This window comes from Eriocheir sinensis, chromosome 13 (genome assembly GCF_024679095.1).
Source record: "Eriocheir sinensis breed Jianghai 21 chromosome 13, ASM2467909v1, whole genome shotgun sequence".
NCBI classification, from domain to species: domain Eukaryota; kingdom Metazoa; phylum Arthropoda; class Malacostraca; order Decapoda; family Varunidae; genus Eriocheir; species Eriocheir sinensis.
The window spans coordinates 19,262,110-19,284,609 of record NC_066521.1 but is presented as its reverse complement, the minus strand read 5'-3'; the positions used below and the strand labels follow the sequence as shown (position 1 = coordinate 19,284,609).

The following is a 22,500-nucleotide window of genomic DNA, read 5'->3' as shown; positions in this document are numbered from 1 at the left end:
AGAGAGAGAGAGAGAGAGAGAGAGAGAGAGAGAGAGAGAGAGAGAGAGAGAGAGAGAGAGAGAGAGAGAGAGAGAGAGAGAGAGAGAGAGAGAGAGAGAGAGAGAGAGAGAGAGAGAGAGAGAGAGAGAGAGAGAGAGAGAGAGAGAGAGAGAGAGAAGCTTTAAAGCGACGTTGCCAAACCGTAATGGTAGTCACTAACTCCCTTCTCTCGGACACACACACGCACACACAAACAGACACACACACACCTCTTCTTCCCTTTCACTCCCCATCTCTCCCTTCCTCCCCTTCCCTCCCTCCTTCCCTCCTTCCCTCCACAATCCCTCATTACAGACGAAGGAACAAACGAAGGAGAGGGAGGAAAACTCGGACGTTCAACCATCTCTCTCTCTCTCTTTCTCTCTCTTAAAGCTGTACACCGGAGAGAGATAGAGCGAGAGCGAGAGCGAGAGAAAGAGAGAGAGAGAGAGAGGTTAGACAAAGAATGAGACAGAGATGATCCCGTAAAAAAGACAGAAATAGAAACACAGGAAGAAATAACGAGGAAAGGAAAGAAAAGAGGAGACGAGACACAGACAGACAGACAGACAGACAGACAGACGTAAAGAACAGGAATAATAAACAAGGAAATGAAACACACGCAGCAGGAAAGGGAAAAGTAGAAAGGGAAAAGGAATGGAAAACAAACTAAAGGGAATGGAAAGAAAAAGGGGGAAACAAGACTGGAGAAAGGATAGGAAGGGAAATGAAGGAAACGAAGGAAAAGGGGAAGGAAGGAGAGATAAAGAGACACGGACGGAGAAATAGACGGAGATGCAAGAGCAGAGAATGAAATACAAGCGAAAGGAAGAAAACCAAAAACACAGATAGACACACACAAAAAAAGTAAAAGAAAAAAAAATCAGAAGGAACAGAATTAGACAGAGGAACATAAAAAAAACAGAAGGAACAGAATTAGACAGAGAAACATAAAAAAACAGAAGGAACAGAATTAGACACAGAGAAACAGGAAAAAATAACAGAATCAGACACAGAGAAACAGTAAAAATACAAAAGGAACAGAATCAGACACAAAGAAACAGGAGAAATAACAGAAGGAACAGAATTAGACAGAGAGAAACAGGAAAATAACAGAAGGAACAGAATTAGACAAAGAAACAGGAAAAAACGGAAGGAACAGAATTAGACAGAGAACCAGAAAAAAAACAGAAGAAAAGGCGAGAACAACAACAACAACAAAAAAAAAAAAAAACATCACAAGCGGAAGAAGGAAAACCGACACACACAGACAGACAGACACAAAAGAAAGGAAATAATAAAAAAAAGAAACGAGAAAAAGGAACAGACAAACACACACATACACACACACACAAACAAGAATTACAATCGAAAAAACAACAAAAAAAAAAAAAAAAAAACACACACGCAGACAGACAGACGAAGGACAGAAAGACAGACAAATATAGCTGACCCCCCCCCCCCCCCCAGCACTTCTCTCCAAGGCTGTGTTCGTGCTGTGTTCTAATTAACCATTCTGTCTGTGGTGGGTATATAACTTGTTGACAGCAGGAGGGGAGGGGGGGAAGAGAGGGGGTAGAGAAGATGGGAGGCTCAGAAATGAAGGGAAACTAAGGGAAACATAAGAAAAGGGGCAGAGAAAGGGTGTGAACGAGGGAGGTGTGGAAGAGGAGAGGGTAAAGAAAGGGAATATGAAAAGAAGAAAAAAGGATTGAGATGGGAGAAGGAAATAGAAAAGGGGAAAGGAAAAGAAAAGGAGAGGAAAGGGGAAAGGACATGAGGAAAGGAAAAAGGAAAGAGGAAACGAAAAGAGAAGAGGGTAAAGAAAGGGGAATGGAAAAGAAGAAACTAGAGAAAAGGTAGTGAAGGGGGGAGACCGGGAAGAGGGCAAAGAAAAAGGATACGAGAAAAGGGAAGCAGAATGGGAAGGAGGTATTAGAGGCAGAGATAAGAAGGAAACGGAAAGAAAGAGGAAAAAAAAGGGATGAGAAAAAGAAACAAAGAGGATAAAGATAAATGGAAAACGAAATGGAAAAAAAAAGAAAGGGGGGAAGAGAAAAAGAGTGCAAATTTTCCTTTACCTCAGTTACATTACAAATAATAAAGTAACAATCATAAATACTAACTTTTTTTCCCTTTTTTTCTATTGTCTCATAAATCCTCAAATCCTTACTATTAAAGAAAGCAATGGACACTAACGCCACAACAAAACCTTTTACTACACCTGCACCTATTAGTACGCACCCCCTAATTAGTACGCCATCACCCTCCATTACCACGCACCCCCCCCTATCACATCTGCACCTATTAGTACGCACCCCCTAATTAGTACGCCATCACCCTCCATTACCACGCACCCCCCCCTATCACACCTGCACCTGTTCGTACGCACCCCCTAATTAGTACGCCATCACATTCTATTAGCACGCACACACCCCCTATCACACCTCCACCTGGTTAAGTTGCACCTGTGTTTCGTAACGAGGAGGCAATCAGCTGACGTCATCCATATATTAACTTCATCCTGCATCCCTCTCCCTCTCCCTCTCCCTCTCCCTCTCAACCATCAACGGCCTAAACACATCTCCCATCTCTCTCATGCTAAATCTCCATCTCTCTCTCTCCCATGCTAACTTTCTCCCTCCCTCTCCCTCTCTATCTCCCTTGTTAACCCTCCCTCCATCTCCCACTTTCTCCTGGCTATCACGTTGGGCTCTCTCCCACTTTTATCCTAAGACCTGGCAAACGTCCACGGCTGATAAGGGGTTCACACAGGCCTGCTAAGACACACACACACACACACACACACACACACACACACACACACAAGCAAGCACAACGCACCCTTGGTCCTACGCACCCAGCTCTCTCTCTCTCTCTCTCTCTCTCTCTCGTCTGTTTTGAAAGCATGACAAGGAAAGGAAAAGAAATGAATGGGAGATAATAGCATCTTGTGAAGCTGATGTGTTGCTATAGTTTCCTCCTCTCCTCTTCTCTCCTACCCTCCTCCTCCTCCTCCTCCTCCTCCTCCTCCTCCTCCTCCAGCCTCCTTAGTCCTGTTCATCTTTTTGCTTCTTTTTTTTTGCTTTTCTTTTTCTCCTCCTCGGGTCGTGCAGTCCACTTCTCTTTTTTTGGATTTTTGGTTATTTTTTTGATCTGTCTACTTTTATGGTTGTGTAATTATTTGTAACGTGCATTTGAGGTATTCTGATGGTTGTTTTATTTTTATTTTTTTTCTATTTCGATTTTTTTATATTGGTGAAAGTGTCGGTTTTTATGTTCATTGCTTGTCGGTTGGTTGGTTGGTTGGCAGTGTGGATATTAATAGTCTTTTCAATATATATTTTTTAATACAATTTGATATTTTTCACTTATTTTACTACATGGGACTTTTTTCTATACTTTTTTCCCTTTTTTTAGACGAGTCGCTTTTCACAGTTCTTTTCTTTTCTTTTTTCTAAACCTGGACAATTTTTCTATTTCTCTTTTTACCTTTTCTCTAGATTGAACATTTTTTTCTTGACATTTTTTTCCTAGAGGAGATATTTTTTTTTATCTTCTTTACCTTTTCCTTCTAGACTGAACACATTTTCTTAATTAATTTTTTACCCTTTTCTCTAGACTGAAGATTTCACACTTTCTAATTTTTCTTTATTGGCACGGTCTGATGCGCCGCGCAGGTGTGTTGATTAATCAGTCTAGGCCCAGGTGTTCCGCGGGCACGTGAGTCACCGCCGCCAGGTAAAGAGTGTGTGTGTGTGTGTGTGTGTGTGTGTGTGTGTGTGTGTGTGTGTGTGTTCATCAGCTGTACAATATCACTTTCTCCTTTCATTTGAATTCGTTAAGCGTCCCGTTAGTTGCGCGTTAACGTCTTCATTCATTTTGTTCACTTTTCAAAATAAATTCACAATACTTCAAATAATAATAAAAAAAAATATGGTAAATCAAACAACTCTTTCTATGTTTTTTTTTCAAGTTTCTCATCCGTCATTTTTCTTAATATCGTTCACTTTTTTTCTATATAACTCCATGGAATGAAAAAAAAATGAAAAAAAAACTTTTCATACATTTTCGATTTTTTTTCATTAATTTCTACTTTTCGTCACATGTACAGATTGGCATCTTTATATTAACCATTTACTCCTTTACTTTTCACTTATACTTTTCGCCACATCAGAGTCGAGAGAAGAAAAATTAATCAAGAAAAATACCCGATTGCTACACTCATTCCATGTTTCGGAAATACAACCAATAATAAATTCTTTCAACGATTTCCTAGGACGATTGACTCCCTCTCCTCATTATCAAGCCCCACGTATGGTCTGGGAGGCGTATCTTCTCGGTATTTCCTCATTTTCTCCTAAAGGTGTTCGGCGCGTGTCAATGAAAATCTTACACAGGAAATGGTGACACAGGGAAGGAGGGACGCAACTTAATTGTAGCGTGTGAGGTGTCGCTTCTTTGTTTGAATTTCTAGCAAGAGTGAGATCGAACGTGAGGCAATAGCTTGAAATACCCTTCTGGTGATAGTTCTGAGAGTAGGATCTGTGTGTCATTTGAAGCGAGGGAGGTTGGGTTACGAATGACCTTAATTTGGGTTCTCTCTGTGTTCCTGCTTCATCTTCTCCATTCTCTTTCTAGTTCTCTTCTTGTTGTTAATTTGCCTTCTTGATATTTTTTCCATTTGCTTATGTTCTATTTGTGATCTTATTTTGTGTTAACTATTTTAGCTTCTTTATTCTTGTATTTTTTTTATGTATTCTGCCCAGGTTGTTTGGCGTGAATAATAGAATGATAATGTCTTTTTTTTGTGTGTGTTTGTTCAAGGACTCACAACTGTTTCTGGTTTGTGTTTATCTGCAGGTGACACGAACACTTAAAAATCACACTTCAGTATTTCCTGTAACTCTATTGTGTTGCTCCAGTCTAAAGCTCAAACAAAAAGTGACCAAAATTTTACGGTTCTGATGCCTCCAAATCGCACTTGTTTTATTTTTACATTTACAGACATTCATTAACCCGGTAGCTGTGGGGATCATGTTTGGTACTTCAGTTATATTTCATTCACTTAAAAAGATTCATTAATATAAAAAAAGTTGATACATAGGTTCATGATTTCGATTTTGACACTTTCACGCACACTTCCGCTATTCAATGATCAAGCAGCGTACGTGTCTGATCAAGGTCTTCAGGTGTTGCTCAAATCAGCCGTCCACAGGTGATCGTAGGTATCAGAAATCAAGGTAGTTCACGTGTTTAAATGCACACCATCGACTAAAGCTTCTTGGTGTGCATAAAACGGTGTTCTCTTAATCATATTCGCAGCTGTGAGCGTGTATGGCGCCGATCAAGGTCAGGTAAGCTCAAGGAGTGTTCAGTCAAGGTCGTCTCCAGGTGAGAGATAGGAAGATCCAATTAAAGCTTCGATGCGTACAGGTAAATTTTAATCAAGGTCAGCCCGGGATAAGAGTGTAGTGCTTATCAAGGTCTTCAGGTGGTCTTAAGGTCATGGTCTGCAGTAGGTGTGTGGCGCTAATTATGGGCTTTAAGTGGTCTCCAGGTGCATAGTTAACAGGTAAGAGGTTTCAATTAAGGCTTCGATGCGTACAGGTAAATTCTAATCAAGGTCAGCCCGGGATAAGAGTGTGGTGCTTATCAAGGTCTTCAGGTGGTCTTAAGGTCATGGTCTGCAGTAGGTGTGTGGCGCTAATTATGGCCTTTAAGTGGTCTCCAGGTGCACAGGTAAGAGGTTGGAGATGGAAGTATGCTGTCTATACCTAACTGAACCTAACCAAACATAACCTAACGTAGCGGTAATTTCTTCTTTCCACAATCCCGAAAGGCTACAGGGATCGAGGGAGGAGGAGGAGGAGGAGGAGGAGGAGGAACATGTCAAATTCCCATATACAAACTTAACAAACGAACTAAGACGCATTTTTTAGCACATTTCAACACGAACACGCACAGAAAGAATCTCCCTTCCTCTTTTCACAACTACAAGAAGCTATACAGAGACCGACGAAGGATGAATAGTCAACGTCTTTCAAACTTCTATATATGTGTTTAAGAGTAGGCGGCACATACCCGTAGAAAGATTGGATATACGCGGGATGGGCCACGAGGTATTCAAGGTCGTTAATTTAGGGTGTTGAAGTGGAGATGCAGCTTCCCTTCCATCTCCCTTTACGGCGCATCGGTCTTCCCCTTTTGGATTCGGGGGCGTGGCGCTGGTTCGCTTCCCTTTATCAGTGTTTCGGTTTCGTTTCCCCTTTAGTGTGTATGTGTGTGTGTGTGTGTGTGTGTGTGTGTGTGTGTGTGTGTGTGTTTGATTTATGCAATAGTAAATTTTTTTTCATTGGATTACATGGCTTAAAAAAGAGAGAGAGAAAGAGAGAGAGAGAGAGAGAGAGAGAGAGAGAGAGAGAGAGAGAGAGAGAGAGAGAGAGAGAGAGAGAGTTAATACCCTGTGAATAATTCTAACACTACAGAGTAAGCCGATTCAATCCCTTGGACGCGAAAGAAAATGCATTTACTACCTCGAGAGCGTACTTCAGACACTCGACGATGACGGTGACGAAAAATAAAATAAAAATAATAAAAAAATAATACACGAGTCCGCCCTCCCAATACAGATACCCACAAAAAAGGAGAAAGATAAAAGTAGAATATGTACTTGCAGATAATTTTTGACGAGAAGGAGAAATCTAGCCGTGTCAAAGGAGAAACATATATGGAGAATGTGTCCTGAATTATGGGAGTAAACGAAAAAAATACAGAAAAAGAGAAATGTAAAGGTAGAATGAGATATCTGTAGGAGGCAGACAACTGTTGAAGAGGAGAAATCTAACGGTGTCAAAGGAGAAATATAAATGGAGAACGTGTCCGGAATTATGCGAATGAACGAAAAAAATACAGAAAAAGAGAAATGTAAAGGTAGAATGAGATACCTGTAGGAGGCAGACAACTGTTGAAGAGGAGAAATATAAATAGAGAACGTGTCCGGAATTATGCGAATGAGCGAGAAAAATACAGAAAAAGAGAAATATAAATGTAGAATGTGTACAGGAAAACAATTAATGACGAGAAGGAAAAATATTTAATTTGAGAAAGGAGAAATATGCATGAAAACGTGTCCTTAAATACTTGAATAAGGAGACAACAGCGAAAAGAGGAGATAAGGTAGAATGTTTACTTGAGGACAAAAAAAAAATCGACGAGCTTGAGAAATACGAATGTGTACAATGATAAACCTTCAGGGGAAAACGTGTCCCTCAATGGCTGCTTTAACGAGAAAATGTAGAAAATGCAAACGAAGTGGAGGAAAAAAAAAATAAAAACAAAAAAAAACGTGAGCAAGTGTACTCGTATGAAGACTAAATCTGACGAGGAGGAGAAATATCAGTATGTGAAAAGAGAAATATTTATGGCTAACGTGTCCTGAGATAAGCTAATGAGATACCTGTTGGAACAATACATATACGGAAAACGGGAAAACGAAGTGGAAGAAGAAAGAAAACGTGTACTACAGACAAAATTTGAAGATAAGGAGATATATGAACACGTGAACGAAGTAATACACATGAATAAGTCGCCCCGAGATACCTGTAGGAGCAATACATATAGAAAACGGGAGAACGAAGAGGAGAAAGAAAGAAAACGTGTACCAAAGACAAAATTTGATGATAAGGAGAAATATGAACACGTGAACGAAGTAATACACATGGATAAGTCGCCCCGGGATACCTGTAGGAGCAATACATATACAGAAAACGGGAAAACGAAGAGGAGGAACAAAGAAAACGGGCCACGGGTACTCACTTTGGAGGACGCCATGTCGGAGACGGAGCGGTGGGTCTGGATCGTCTCGAGTTGGTCCAGACACCAGTCCAGCTCCTCCAGGGTCTCCAGCGCCACCTTGGTGTAGGTCTCATCTGGAAGGACAAGAACCACCGTTGTCAGATTATCGTACTCAGAGCCGCTCATTTACCTGTTTCTGGCCCATAACTATTGCCAAGAAACACCAATAATTAACCATTTAAACGATAACCATGAATAAAAGCAGTTATTTGGGTGATGAAAGCAGATTTTGGGGTTGGAAATCGGCAAACATGAGAGGCAGAGTACGACAATCTGGCAACGTTGACAAGGACACAGGGTTAAGGACCGCTCTTCTCCTACACACTCTAATAATTATATAAAACTTGTAATTGATGGAACGTTCGGCAACTCAGAACCTCTTTTGTAATTCCATGTAAAGAAAAAAAACAAAGAAACATCAACCACAGACCCATTAACACATGAGGTCTCATCTGGAAGGACAAGGATACAGGATTAAGGACTCTGATAATTATATAAAACTTGTGATTGATGGAACGTTCGGCAACTCAGAATCTCTTTTGGAATTCCATGTAAAGAAAAAACAAAACAAAGAAACATCAATTACAGACGCATTAACACATGAGGTCATACTTGCTGACGGACGAGGAGGAGGAGGATGAGGTCGAGGATGAGGGAGAGTGTCAGGCGAGGGAGGGTGTTGAATTTTGACCATAATGAGAACAAACTAATCAGACGCCTTTTTCAGAACACCTCGACAACGACACACTCAAAACAACTTATTCTTTTCACAATCACGAAAGGCTACAGGGATCGAGGGAGGAGGAGGAACCAGTCGACGTCTTATACACGAACGAAACAGACAAACAAGACACCTTTTTCAGAATACCCCGACATGAACACGCACAGAAACAATCTCCCTCCTTTTCCTCACACAACCATGAGAAGCTACAGGGATCGAAGGAAGAAGAAACCGTCAACTTCTCCCCACATATCCAAATCAGACAGACGTACAAGGCACCCTTTCAATAACACCTCGAGGCTAATGCACACACACAGCAACAATGTCTCTTTCTTTTCCCAGAACGAAGAGAAACTACAGGAATCGAGGGAGGAAGAAACAGCCAACTTCCTCCCATATACAAACGAAAAAACTAAACGACACACTTCTAAAACCACTATGCTACGAAGCCACACACAAACAATGTCTCTTCCTTTTCCCAGAACGAAGAGAAACTACAGGAATCGAAGGAGGAAGAAACAGCCAACTTCCTCCCATATACAAACGAAAAAGCTAAACGACACACTTTTAAAACCACTATGCTACGAAGCCACACAAACAATATCGCTTCCTTTTTTTCCAACAACAAAGAGAAGCTACAGAATTCGAGGGAGGAAGAAACAGCCAACTTCTTTCCATATACTAAAACCAAACCGCCAAACGAGACCCTTATGAAATCACTAAACCACGAATTCACGCACAAACACTATCTCCTCCTCTTTCTAAAGCCACGAGGAGCTACACGGATCAAGGGACGCAGAGGATAACAACTTCTTTCCATATATAAAACCAAACCGTCAAACAAGACACTTACGAACGTACTACACCACGAATCCACTGACCAAATCCTTATTCCTCCTCATAAGGCCACGAAAACCACAACATATCAAGACGCGGAGGCTCAGTCAGGGAGATTTACGCTATTAATCAGCTCTTAATCCTTCCCTCTACGTCTCAACACCCTGGGAAGCTTGAGAAGATTCAGAAAAGCCGATTCAAGTCCACTAATCAGCTCTGTATCGTTTTTCTCTCTCTCAGCACCACGGGGAGCTTGTCACGTGCTTGGATGAAGAGGCGAAGGAGGAGACTGAGGTAAAGGGGGCAAGTGACTGTGCTTTAGGCGTTTCCTGTACAAGACGAGTGAGATAAGAGGCGCCAGCGGTCCCTTCAAGCTAGAATTTAAAGGCAGGACCAAATCAGTCACTTAGAATTCGAGGTAGTGTTGTGTGAGTGTGTAGGGAGGGAAGGAGGAAGGAGGGGAGAGTTGATTTGGGCAGAGAGAGAGAGAGAGAACAAAATAAGAAGAAGAAGAAGAAGAAGAAGAAGAAGAAGAAGAAGAATTACAAGAAGAAAAAGAAGAAGAAAAAGGAAAAAAAGAATTACAAGAAAAGGGACAAAATGAAGGAAAAAAAAGAGGAAGAAGAAAGTAAGAAAGAAGAAGAAAAAGAAGACAAAGAAAGAAAAAAAGAAGGAAAGTAAGAAGCAAAAGAAAGAAAGAAGAGAGAGAGAGAGAGAGAGAGAGAGAGAGAGAGAGAGAGAGAGAGAGAGAGAGACCACATTCTTGGTATCAGGAGGAAAAGCTTCCACCATTTCCTCTCGTTTTCTCATTATCTGTCAATGTTTTAATCTTTGTCGCTTTACGAAACAAACAAACTAACTGACACCTGCAACTGATTAAAAATCTCTCTCTCTCGCACAACCACCCTCCCTAACCTAACCTAACCTAACACTTACGAATTTATCAAGACTGTTTCTCTCTCTCTCTCTCGCACAACCAAACCCTCCCTAACCTAACCTAACCTAACACTTACGAATTTATCAAGACTGTTTCCTCTCTCTCTCTCTCTCTCTCTCTCTCTCTCTCTCTCTCTCTCTCTCTCTCTCGCTCTCTCTCATCCACCCCCACCCCCTCCATGAGACTCCAATGGTTCGCGGAAATAGAAGCGTCACCTGTCTGATTAAGCACACCTGCCCGCCTCACCCCCAGACAAGTGTTCCTGCAGTTCCTCGTAATCAGCGCGGCCGCAATGAGGTGTGCAGACCCACCACTCACCTGCCTGAGCGTTAATCACTGCGCCACATCTGTCTGTGTACCTGGAACTCTCCCTTTCTATCCCTCTCTTTACTTGCGGTTTGTGTCACTGCGTTAGCTGAAAAAAATTGACTCTCTCTCTCTCTCTTCCTAACCTAACCTAACCTAACACAAATATATCCCTTTTCTTTGGTTCATATTTTCTTGTCAGGTCACGAAAATGGACTCGCTAAAATTACAGTCCCCTTTGAATTCATATATTATTACACTTCTTCATAATTTTGTAATCTAATAATTGTAATAAATAAAAAGGTAGTGCATTCCGTTCCATCTCTACACTTTATGATTCATCTGTGATTGACCCCAAGTAACCTATAGGTGATGCAATTTCGTGGAGGTGCGGCCGAAATGTGGTCTGGCATACATTACTAATCTTTTCCTGGTAGCCTTCCTCTGTTTGTAATTCATCCGTCTTGCGACATGAACGCCTTTAAGAGGAGGGTATTATGTCACCTCAGGGACCGAATATGACTCTCCTTTTTGACTTCACGGGAAATGCGAGAGAGAGATGTTGATGTTGTGAGATGGTATTAGAGCATTTGCCGGAGCAGGATGGAGTACACTTAACATCGGAGAGGAGGAGAACGTTGTGAAAGGTCTTTGTGGTGTAGCGGGTTAGTAATAGGTTTAGAGGATGATGATGATAGGCCTAATGCTGAAGATGATCTAAGGGCTGAATAATTTTAGGTTACAGAGAGAACAGGGAGGGAAAATAAACACTAAACAGACGAAGAAATAAACACACACACACACACACACACACACACACACACACACACACACACACACACACACAGTTATTCACAGTCTTTTGTCATGTATCAACCTGTTTTTTTTTTATATATTTCACGTTAAAACACATCACCTGCCCTCTAAAACGAACTGAAGAAAACATGAGGTAGAAAACAAAGAGGAGGAAGTAGAGGAAAAAAAAATGAATGCACCGAATTAAGAAGGAAAAAGAAAGAAGGAAAGAAAAAGACAAATAACAGGAAACGAAAAACGACAGGAAGACAAACATTGAAAACAAACAAACAAATACAAATGAGGAAAGGAAGGAAACGAGAACATGAGAAAAACAAACAAGAATAAAACGTTTTGTATCTCTCCTTCTATCATCACATCCCACAAAACAACCAAAAACAACCAGAAACAACCAAAGAAAAACTGATACACCCAAGCCCCGGCAACCAACCAACTCACTAAGCGTTTCTATCAAGCCTTCTATCCCCACACTCTCAACCCACATTCCACCAAACAAACACAACAACCAAAAACAACCAAAGAAAAACCGATACACCCAACCCCCGGCAACGAACCAACTCCCTAAACGTTTTCAATCACCCGTTTTATTACCACACTCTCAACCCACATTCCACCAAACAAACACAACCAAAAACAACCAAAGAAAAACCGATACACCCAAACCCCGGCAACCAACCAACTCCCTAAATTGGCATCACAAGTGTCGCGCCTCGCCGGGTGTTGAGGCCACTCGTCCACTCGTCGCGGCGCTTCGAGGGGCTAAAAGGCCATCGGCTCCGCATCAAACCGTTCAAAGCTACGTCGTCCGGGCTCTTCGCTACTCTATACTTCACTCTCTCTATATATTTGTTTACAAGGACGAGGGGGAGGAGGAGGAGGAGCAGGAATAGGAAATAATACACACACACAAACAGAAAAATATAAAACAGCGGTGAAAATTGTAAACATAGAAAGAAATGAAAGAAAGAAGAAAGGAGTAGGAATAGAAGTAGGACGAGAAGGATTAGGAGGAGGAGGATCAAGAAGAGGAAGAAAACGATACAGGTAAGATTGGAGGTAGAACAAGAACAAGAATAAGAAGTAGGGGAAGAGAAGGATGAGGAGGATGAAGATGATGAGCAGAAGAAAAAGTGGAGGAGAAAACAGTACAGGTAAAACTGGATATGGAGGTGGAGAAGGAGGAGGGAGAGGAGGAGAAAGTGGAAGAGGAGGAAACGGTACAGGTGATATTGGAGATGAAAGCAACAGTGGAGCAATAAAATAGGAAGAGGAAGAAGTGGAAGAAGAGGAGAAGGAAGAGCTAAAGGGTTGGAGCTGGAACCAGAGGAAGGCGAAGGAAGAGGAGGAGGAGGATATACAGCAAGAAGCCTAGCGGAACAACGGATGCGGGAGGGGGGGAGAGGGGAAGAGGGGTAGACGGGGGTAGAAGGATGTAGCGTTGCTGTGATGATGTAATGAGAAAATAAGTGAAGGGTAATACGGGTGGAAGGGAAGTAGAGGGCGGAAAGAGATTGAGGAGGAGGAGGAGGAGGAGGAGGAGGAGGAGGAAGATTAAAGACAAACTATGAAGGAAAAAAATAAATGGGATGAAGAGAGGGACAGAGAGCTAGAGCGAGAGCGAGAGCGAGAGAGAGAGAGAGAGAGAGAGAGAGAGAGAGAGAGACTAACCACTTCTGCAGCAGGTTATTATAAACAGCATAAACAACAGCAACAACAAAAAGAACAACGTCAAAAACAGAGTGGGTGGACGTGAGGGAAGACACGCAGCGACTGAAGGAGGAGGAAAAGGAGGAGGAGGAGGAGGAGGAGGAGGAGGGATCACTATAGCAATTTACCCTCCCCTTGGTCCTCCTCTTCCTGCTCCTCCTCCTCCTCCTCCTCCTCCTTCCATCTCAAGCCCTTTTAAATGTCACTACACAACTGAGATTATGTGTGTGTGTGTGTGTGTGTGTGCGAGAGAGAGAGAGAGAGAGAGAGAGAGAGAGAGAGAGAGAGAGAGAGAGAGAGAGAGACTTTCCTATATCCTTCCCTACTCACTCTCCCTCCTTTCTCCCCTCTCTCCCTCCTTCCTTCCCTACATCCCTCTCTCTCTCCTTCCTTTCCTCCACCAGACTGGGGTTCGCGGAGAGATGCACTAATGAGGGTAGTTACGGCGCTGCGCAGTAATTACCGAATATTAATTAATGTCACAACCCAAACGATACTAAAAAATAGTTCCCGTAAAGTCTTGAAAATAGTGACACAGATACATAGGCCTGAAAATTCGTCCCCCTTAAAAACATGTAGCAGAGTTTTTTGAATGTTTATGTACTTTGAGAACTTATAATTGTGGTGTGGTTTTGTTAATTAGTATGTTATAATGAATGGTGTTATTTCTACTTGTTTGTATGTAATAAAATAATGTAGAGTTTATTTTGTTCTTTCGAATTTAAGCTTAACTCAAAATTTAGATTGTTGCTACATTTTGAAAACCTATAGCTGAGATGTGGTTTTATTAATTTGTATGTTAAAATGTACGTTGTTATTTCTATTTATTTGTATGTGAAATTTAGTACAGGTTATGTTTTGGAGCAAGCTGCAGTCGTTGGTCAAAATTCATATTGTTTCTCCACTTTAAAAAGAAATTCCCACTGTGATGTGTGTTTTCACCATTAATTTGTTTGTTAAAAGAGCGAGAAGGCAATTTATTTTTCACACACACTGAAACCATAACTTAAAAATATTGATAAGGACACTAAAATATGCTTCCTTCCAAGTATGATACGCATTTTTCTCATTAATTTGTTTGTTAAAATTCCTTCCAAGTATGATACGCATTTTTCTCATTAATTTGTTTGTTAAAAAGAGCGAGAAGGCAATTTATTTTTCACGCACATTAGCACTACGACCTAACACTGAAATAGTTGCTACATTTTAATAACTTCCAACTGTGATATTTTTTTTCACTAATTTGTATAATGATCAGCCGCTGTTGCCATGTTTAATTAAGTACATTGCATTGTTTTGGCGTGAAATTAATTATGTAACTATTCTTTGATAATGCGTATGTGTATGTTATATTGGACGTAGTGGTTAGTATCAAGTAATATCTAGTTTGAGCATAAAATCATTAACACAACCTCATCCTTTAGTTTCAAGACACAACACTACAGAAAAAAAACAAGTCTCATTCAAACAGACAAACAAAACATAAAACGTAGCGGGTATTTTCAAGCACTTTCTAGATTCGACATAAAATCAATAACACAATCTCATCTTTAAGTTCCAAGACGCAACACTAAGAAAAATAAACGAGTCTCATTCAAACAGACAAACAAAATAAAACACAAAACGTAGTGGGTATTTTCAAGCACTTTCTAGTTTGAACATAAAAATCAATAACACAATCTCATCTTTAAGTTCCAAGACGCACCATTAAAAAAAATAAGCGAGACGAATAAAACAAAAACAAAACCAGTCCCTGAGCGTGGTTTTCAGGGTACTGAATATAATTAACCTTCATTTTCCTTTTAAGTCACTAACTGCGTCTCCTCGGCTGGCGACGCTACATTTTCTTCCAGACACTTGCTTGACCAGAACGAGTCCTCAGCTTGTCACGTGTCCTCCCTCTTCTTAGTCACCTCAACATTCTCTTTAGTCATTTTAATCTCTTGTCCATTTTTAGCCTTTTTCTCTTCCTCTGTGTATTCCTTGTCTTCTCCCTCACTTCTTCAACATTTTCTTTACTTATTATTATCTTCTTGTCCTTTTTTTTATGCTTTTCACTTCCTCCACATTTTTTTCACCATCTCATCAACATTTTCATCTCCCTGTCCGCTTCCTTTAAATATTTTTCCTTCCCTCATGTCCCTTCCTTTAAACATTAACAACTGATCTGCATCCTTCTCTGTAAACAGTCATCTTCATTGTAACGTCAATTCTCTTCAAATCATATCCTTTACCGTGATGAAGAGGAAGAAATAGGTAGTGAAATCGATTGTGACGAATCCTTAGACTTTTTTCCACAGAGGTCAGCATTATGTAACAAACCGTGAGGAAACACTAATGAGAACGATGATGATAATGACAACGAGGAGGATGAAGAGGAGGAGGAGAACGAGAATGATGATGAGGGAGATGGTGAATAGAACGAGGGAGACAAAGACTTAAACTTTAATGATACTAATGATCATACTCTTAATACTAAGAACAACAGGCTCATCACTCACCACCATAGGTAAAGCTTTTGGGCTGAGGCGTGGAGCAGCCCGCCGCGGCGCTGGACCGGCGAGACCTGAAGAAGGGAACACCTTAGCACACCTGACACATCTGACATACACCTGTATACACCTGAATATAATTGGTCACACACTCTTTACATATCTACCTCAATCGTTTACACACCTTAACACACCTGACTATACGTGTTTGGATATGTTTACCTGCACATACACACCTGAATATTGCCTCGTTAACACCTGTCTACACCTGAATATGATAATTAGTTCACACACACTGTACATATCTGCTAAAATCGTTAACGCACCTTACACACCTGAATACACGTGTCTGAATATGTTTACCTGCACATACACACCTGAATATTGCCTCGTTAACACCTGTCTACACCTGGATATGGTTACTTGGTCTTTAAAATCACACATCTAATATCACACATCCACACACCTATTAGATATGTATGCACCTGGTTATAGACACCTTCACATATCTACTTTCACCTCTTGACATACTTACACATCTATACACCTGCTCCTTCACACCTTCACATCTGGTTTTAATTACTTCCATACACCTGTCTTATTAGCATACACTCACCTACGTATACACACCTAATATCAACTTTTATACCTGTTCATACACCCATTAATATGTCTAAACACTTCTTCATGTACACAATTCTGTTTATACATATACCTACAGCTTGATTCCACACTATACATCCCTAATACCCTTTCATATACATCTACCTGAACATACAACTACCTGCAAATGCTCTAAAACACCTGGCTGTACGAGTTTCCACACACATCCTCGTCTATACATGTGGCTCTTTTCACATATTCATTTAACCTCTCCTTTCTCCTCTCTTGTGATGCAATCTTCTAACCTCGTCACATCCTATTGCACATATCAGTATCCTTTGACATCACATCCGCTTCCAGACTTAATAATACTAGCTTTGCCTTGGCGTGTACTTGCTGGTGTTTTTTTCTTCTCTTTCCTCTACTGTAACTCCTCCATCCTACGACTGTAACATTTTTTCAAGAGGAGAGTGTCAAGACTACCCAGGGATAAGATTTAGGTGTTCTTGCTATGTGTCTTCTGCTATCTTATTTTGTGGAGGGGCATGTAGGTGGTCAACTGTCTTCACTATATGCTTATTTTAATCTCTATATGGACTTGGGGGCGGTCATTCTTCCCTTTTTTCGTCTGTAACTCCTTCTTCTTCCTACGACTTAAACATTTTCACAAGGAGACTATCAAAACTACACTAGGATTAACCATTTTTTTAAGCATTTTTGTTATGTATTTCTATCTCATTTGTGGAGGAGGATGTGTCATTGAACTCTCTTATATCTTTTAGTTAGGTCTTGGTCCTCTCTAGCATGCAAAAATCATACGTATACACAAACACATTCGTACCTATGAAAAGGTTTGCTCACACGCTATCAATATCCCTCCCTCCTTCCTTCCTTGCTGCTCTCTCATATCTTTAGGTTAGGTCATGGTCCTCTGACATACCAAGAAGATACGTCCACACAAACACATTCGTACCCATGAAAAGATATGCTCACACGCTATCAATATCCCTCCCTCCTTCCTTCCTTGCTGCTCTCTCATATCTGTAGGTTAGCACTTGGGCCCGTCTGATTTACTATGAACATCCTTACACGCAAACACACTCGCACCTGTGAAACGTTTTGCTTACACGCCATCTGTATCTCTCCTTCCTTCTTTAGGTTAGCTCTTGGTCCTGTCTGATTTGCTATGAAGATCGCTATACGCAAAAGCATTCGTACCTATGAAAAGATCGACGCACACATGATTTCCACACCTTGAGACACCTGCTAACGAGTCCACACACACCTGGGGGCTTAGGTTTCTCTCTTCGTACCTTGTGAAACGCTAGGTAGTATTTAATCATGTTTGCTCATGGGCTGACTGATACGTTGAAAGGCCTGCTCTCTCTCTCTCTCTCTCTCTCTCTCTCTCTCTCTCTCTCTCTCTCTCTCTCTCTCTCTCTCAATATATCTTCTCACACACCTGTTTATGCTTGTAGCCCGACAGGTAAGTGATTGGTCAGTGATTTAGGAGCAGGTGAGCCGCTTAACCATCTACCCTTAACAGGAAAATCCACCCAAATATTAAGTGGATGTGAAGGAAAGAGGAAGAGAAGCTAAAAATATTCCTCTGCTGCCTATTTCTGCATATAAAAGGTCTGTCTACGTGTAACAAGACTTCTATTCAGACATACAAACTTCCCTCTGTGTGTGTGTGTGTGTGTGTGTGTGTGTGTGTGTACGGAGGTTGTAAACAGGTCTTTCATTGGGTGTGGACATGCAAGGAAGTGAGTGTGAGTTCAGATTCCTGCACAAAAAAGAAAGAGAGAGAGAGAGAGAGAGAGAGAGAGAGAGAGAGAGAGAGAGAGAGAGAGATTAAGCGAAAGAAAAACTAAGAGAAAGAGATACTGAGAGAATGAAAAAGAAAGAGTAAGAAAGAAAAAAATGGCAGAAAAAAAGAGAATGAGAGAAAAAAGAGAATTAAATAATAAAAGAAAAAGGGAAAGAGAGGAAGAGAAAAAAAAAAAAAAAAATCAACATCCCAAAACCGCTAACCTAAAGAAGACCCCTCACCCTTCCCCCCCTACAATCCCTCCCCCCCCATCCACAAAAAAACCGGTCCAACCCCCGCAGGTGTGGCGAGGCAAGGTATGGGGGCGACACACACAGAAGTGGAGGTGGACACCTTGGTGAGGTTGGTGTAGGTGTTCCTCACCGAGCGGAGCGACGCCAAGATCTGCGCGAAGGGGGTCACGATGAGGTCCTCCCCGTGTCTGGAAAGGTCAGGTCGGGTCACACACTTCGCAGGGAAAGAGGTTGAAAAGTTTCGTTTAGTCGGCGCAACATCTTTGGTCATATGTCGGAGAGAGACGGAAGGGGAAGGAGTTATAAGGGAAAGAGGTATAAAGGCATGGTTGATGGTACCGAAGACAACGCCATTTTAAAGGAAAGGGGAGTAATTAGACACTTAAGGGATAACACAATAGGAAGTATAGACGAGGAAATGTGGACCGCTGAAAGAAAATGTAAATAAATAGACCTCAAAGGACAAAAAAAAAAAAAAAAAACCCCCATCTGGGAAAGTACCTTAGGAAGACAACGCCATTTTAAAGGAAAGTGGAGTAATTAGACACTTAAAGGATAATAAAATAGGAAGTATATACGCGGAAATGTGTACCGCTTAAAGAAAAAAGTAAATAAATAGACATAAGAGAACCAAAAAATAAACATATATGTGGGAAAGTGCCCATAGAAAAGATTGGACACTTAAACGCCACTACATAACACAAAAGGACACAAGGAAACATATACGTAAAAAGGTGTGTTGCCCAGACAAGAAAAAAAAAAGGGCGGGTACAGACACAAAAGGCCAAAAGGTCACATACGCGTGGAAAGGTCATCTGGCAATAAAAAAAAAAAAAAAAAAAAAAACGTAGAATCCACGCACAAGCAAAAAAATAGGAAAAATACATAGAAAATAATGGACGCTCATATAATATCAACGATGAAATAGAGCTGTGAAACATTGAAAATCAGGAAGATAAATTGAAAAACGGACACACTCATGGAAATAATACACACACACACACACACACACACACACACACACACACACAACAGAAAAAATATTAAACAGCAGTGAAAATTGTAAACATCGAAGCAAATGAAAGAAAAATGAAAGGGAAATAATAGACAAACACACACTAGGACGAATTTGAAACACGTCTGAAACTTGTAAACACGAAACAAATGAAAAGAAACAAAAGGGACACATAAAAACGAAGGAAAAGTGGACACATACGAGGATAAATAACACATAACACAGAAAATACAAAACAGGTCTGCAACATGTTTGATACATTAATGGAACTGATATATAAACGCAAAACAGATACAATAAGGTCACAGACGAATACAGGAAAGGGTTAAAGGTCAGATACGTGAAAAAAAAAAATCAAAACAAAACATATTATAAAAAAAAAATATCCATAAAAACGTGCGTAATCCCCGTATTAGTAACAGTATACATGAAAGTCACGGATATTAAAGTACACATTACTGATATTACAAGCTAGAATGTCTGAAGGATGAAGTGAATAAGTAACAGGAGAAATATAATAATAATAACTGGGAGGTAATTCATAATGTATATAGATTTTTTTTTGCTCTAGTTTCCATGTCAAATCATTGTTATCGTGGGGGCAAGGATAGTAGTAGTAGTAGTAGTAGTAGTAGTAGAAACAGTAATAGAGAATGAAATGAATGAGAAATAAGATAAATAATTAATAATACTGACGTCATTCATAGGATATACATTTTTTTTCTCGTATCCGCGTCAAATAATGGTCATCGTCGGTGTTGGTGTAATACATAAACACAAACAAACAAACAAACACACACACACACACACACACACACACACACACACACGCAAAAAAAGAATAAGTAATAAAAAAAAATACTGAGGTCATTCAAACAGTATACCTTTTTTTTCCCTCCTGCGTGTCAAATTGTTATCATGGCCCGTGTTGGTGTGATACATAAACAAACAAACAAACACACACACACATAAAAGAGATATAAAAGCGGGGGCAATCAGGCTAATCAGGTGACAAAACAATGGGCGCGCGAGGAGGGGAAAACAAGCAGGACACAGAGGCCGAAATAATGTACCGCCGCTGTTGACATTACTGAACTGTTAATCAAATTGCTCCGATGAGACGTAATCCAGTTCACTTTGATGACGATGATGACGATGATGATGATGATGATGATGATGATGATGAATTGAATATGTGCTGTAATAATGACTGTCTCTCCTTTTTTTCCTCCTCCTCCTCCTCCTCCTCCTCCTCCTACTACTACTACTACTACCACTATTCACTACTCCAGTTACTACTATTTCTACCACTACTATGACTATCTCGTCTACTACTACTACTATCACTACTACTACTACTACTACTACTATAACGATTGATGACTGTAAGAAAATGATAATGTATTTCTAGATCGATTCGGTAAACACACACACACACACACACACACACACACACACACACACACACACTCAGGAGCAAAATGACATTATATTCGATGTTTTTGAGAGAGAGAGAGAGAGAGAGAGAGAGAGAGAGTTAATTATCACATTCTTTTCCAACGAAGGATTATGTAAGTGCTTCCTCCTCCTCCTCCTCCTCCTCCTCTTCACTATCATCATCATCATCATTACTGTCTTCCTTTCCTCTCCATATCATAAATTAAATACCAGGAAAGGTGAAAAACCGATGACTTTCTACATCATTTTCACCTGCCACATACACCTGGGTTGGGATTTGAATAGCCCCCCCACCCCCCATCTCTCTCTCTCTCTCGCTCTCTCTCACTCTCTCTCTCTCTCTTATGCAATCGAGCTATGTCCCAGAATCTCCAGTTTTGTAATACCTATTGATAGAGTTACCCCCCTCCCTCCTCCTCCTCCTCCTCCCTTTCTCTACCTCCTTTCTCATTCTATTATTCACTGTCTTCCTTCTACTTTCCCCTCTTTCTCTCCCTCTTCGCCCCCCCATTCCTCTATCCTTCTCCTATTTCGCCTTACTTCCTCAATCTGTCCATCTTCCTCCTTTTTTTTTCTCTCCATCTTCGTAGCTTTTTTCGACCTTTCTTTCACTTTCTATTTACCTTTCCTCCTTCCCTACATTTTCCACTTTCCCACCTTCTCTCTACTTCCATTCTTCTTCTCTTCTCTTTCCATCCGCAATTCCTCTATTCCTCCTTTTTGCGTCGTTCTGCTGTCTCTTTCCTTCCTCTTCTTCCTCTATTCTTCTTCTCTTTTCTCCATCATCTCTTTCCTTCTGTATCCTCCTTTTCCTGCTCATGTTATCCTCCTTCTCCTTCTTTCCTATGCTTTTCCCACTTCCTTCTTTCCATTCTCTCTTCCCTTCCTTCTTTATTCTCCTTCTCCCTTCCCTTCTTTCTTTATTCTCCTTCCCTGCTCCTCCTTTCGTGTCTCTCTTCCAATCTTTCTTTATTCTCCTTTCCTCCTATTATCCTTCTTTTCTCTCATTTACCCCTTCTTATACAATCCTTCTCTTCGTATCTCTCCTAACACCCCTTTCATTCACTAACAGCACCTCGCCATCATAACATAATCCCTTGTATTTTTCTTCTTATTTTTACTCTTTTTTCCCGTCCACTCCCCGGCAACATATTTTAGCCACGAATTAAAATAGTTGGCCTTTTAATTTCTGTGATTAACTCGTTGCTGATGACTTCCCGTTTTCTCTTCATCTCGATTTTCATGACTTATTTCCCACGAGAGCGAGAGAGAGCGAGAGAGAGCGAGAGCGAGAGAGAGAGAGAGAGAGAGAGAGAAACAAGTGTGTATTGATCACCGACGGCCGTGGATACGCGCAAAGGCTCAGACCTGGAGACCTGACCTAACCAATGCTCCACCTCCACCTCCTCCACCTCCTCTTCCACTCTACCTCCACCTTGAACTCCTCCTGTACAACCATTTTCTCTCTCTCTCTCTCTCTCTCTTTCTCCCTCACCTCTCCTTTACCTTTTCTCCACTTCCTCTTCCACTTTTTCGTCACCTCCTCCTCCACCGTCTTCTCCACATTCTCCTTCTCCTTACGTTCCCTCTCTATCGTTCTCATCAATGACTCCACTTTTTCTCCACCACCTCTTCCACTTTTACTCCACCACCTCCTCCTCCACCTCA

At 40.9% G+C, this 22,500-nt stretch overlaps 1 protein-coding gene across 1 annotated transcript in view; it reads right to left on the bottom strand.

Moving 5' to 3' along the window:
• LOC126997814 (cAMP-specific 3',5'-cyclic phosphodiesterase, isoforms N/G-like) overlaps window positions 1-22,500 on the bottom strand; it is a 141,028-nt gene that overhangs the window by 7,291 nt on the left and 111,237 nt on the right. Inside the window, exons 5-7 of the mRNA XM_050859026.1 lie at window positions 18,400-18,547; window positions 8,307-8,328; window positions 7,838-7,950 (exon numbers count right to left, since the gene is read on the bottom strand). Of these exons, the coding sequence (XP_050714983.1) occupies window positions 7,838-7,950; window positions 8,307-8,328; window positions 18,400-18,547 (283 nt within the window). The remainder of the gene's footprint in view (window positions 1-7,837; window positions 7,951-8,306; window positions 8,329-18,399; window positions 18,548-22,500) is intronic.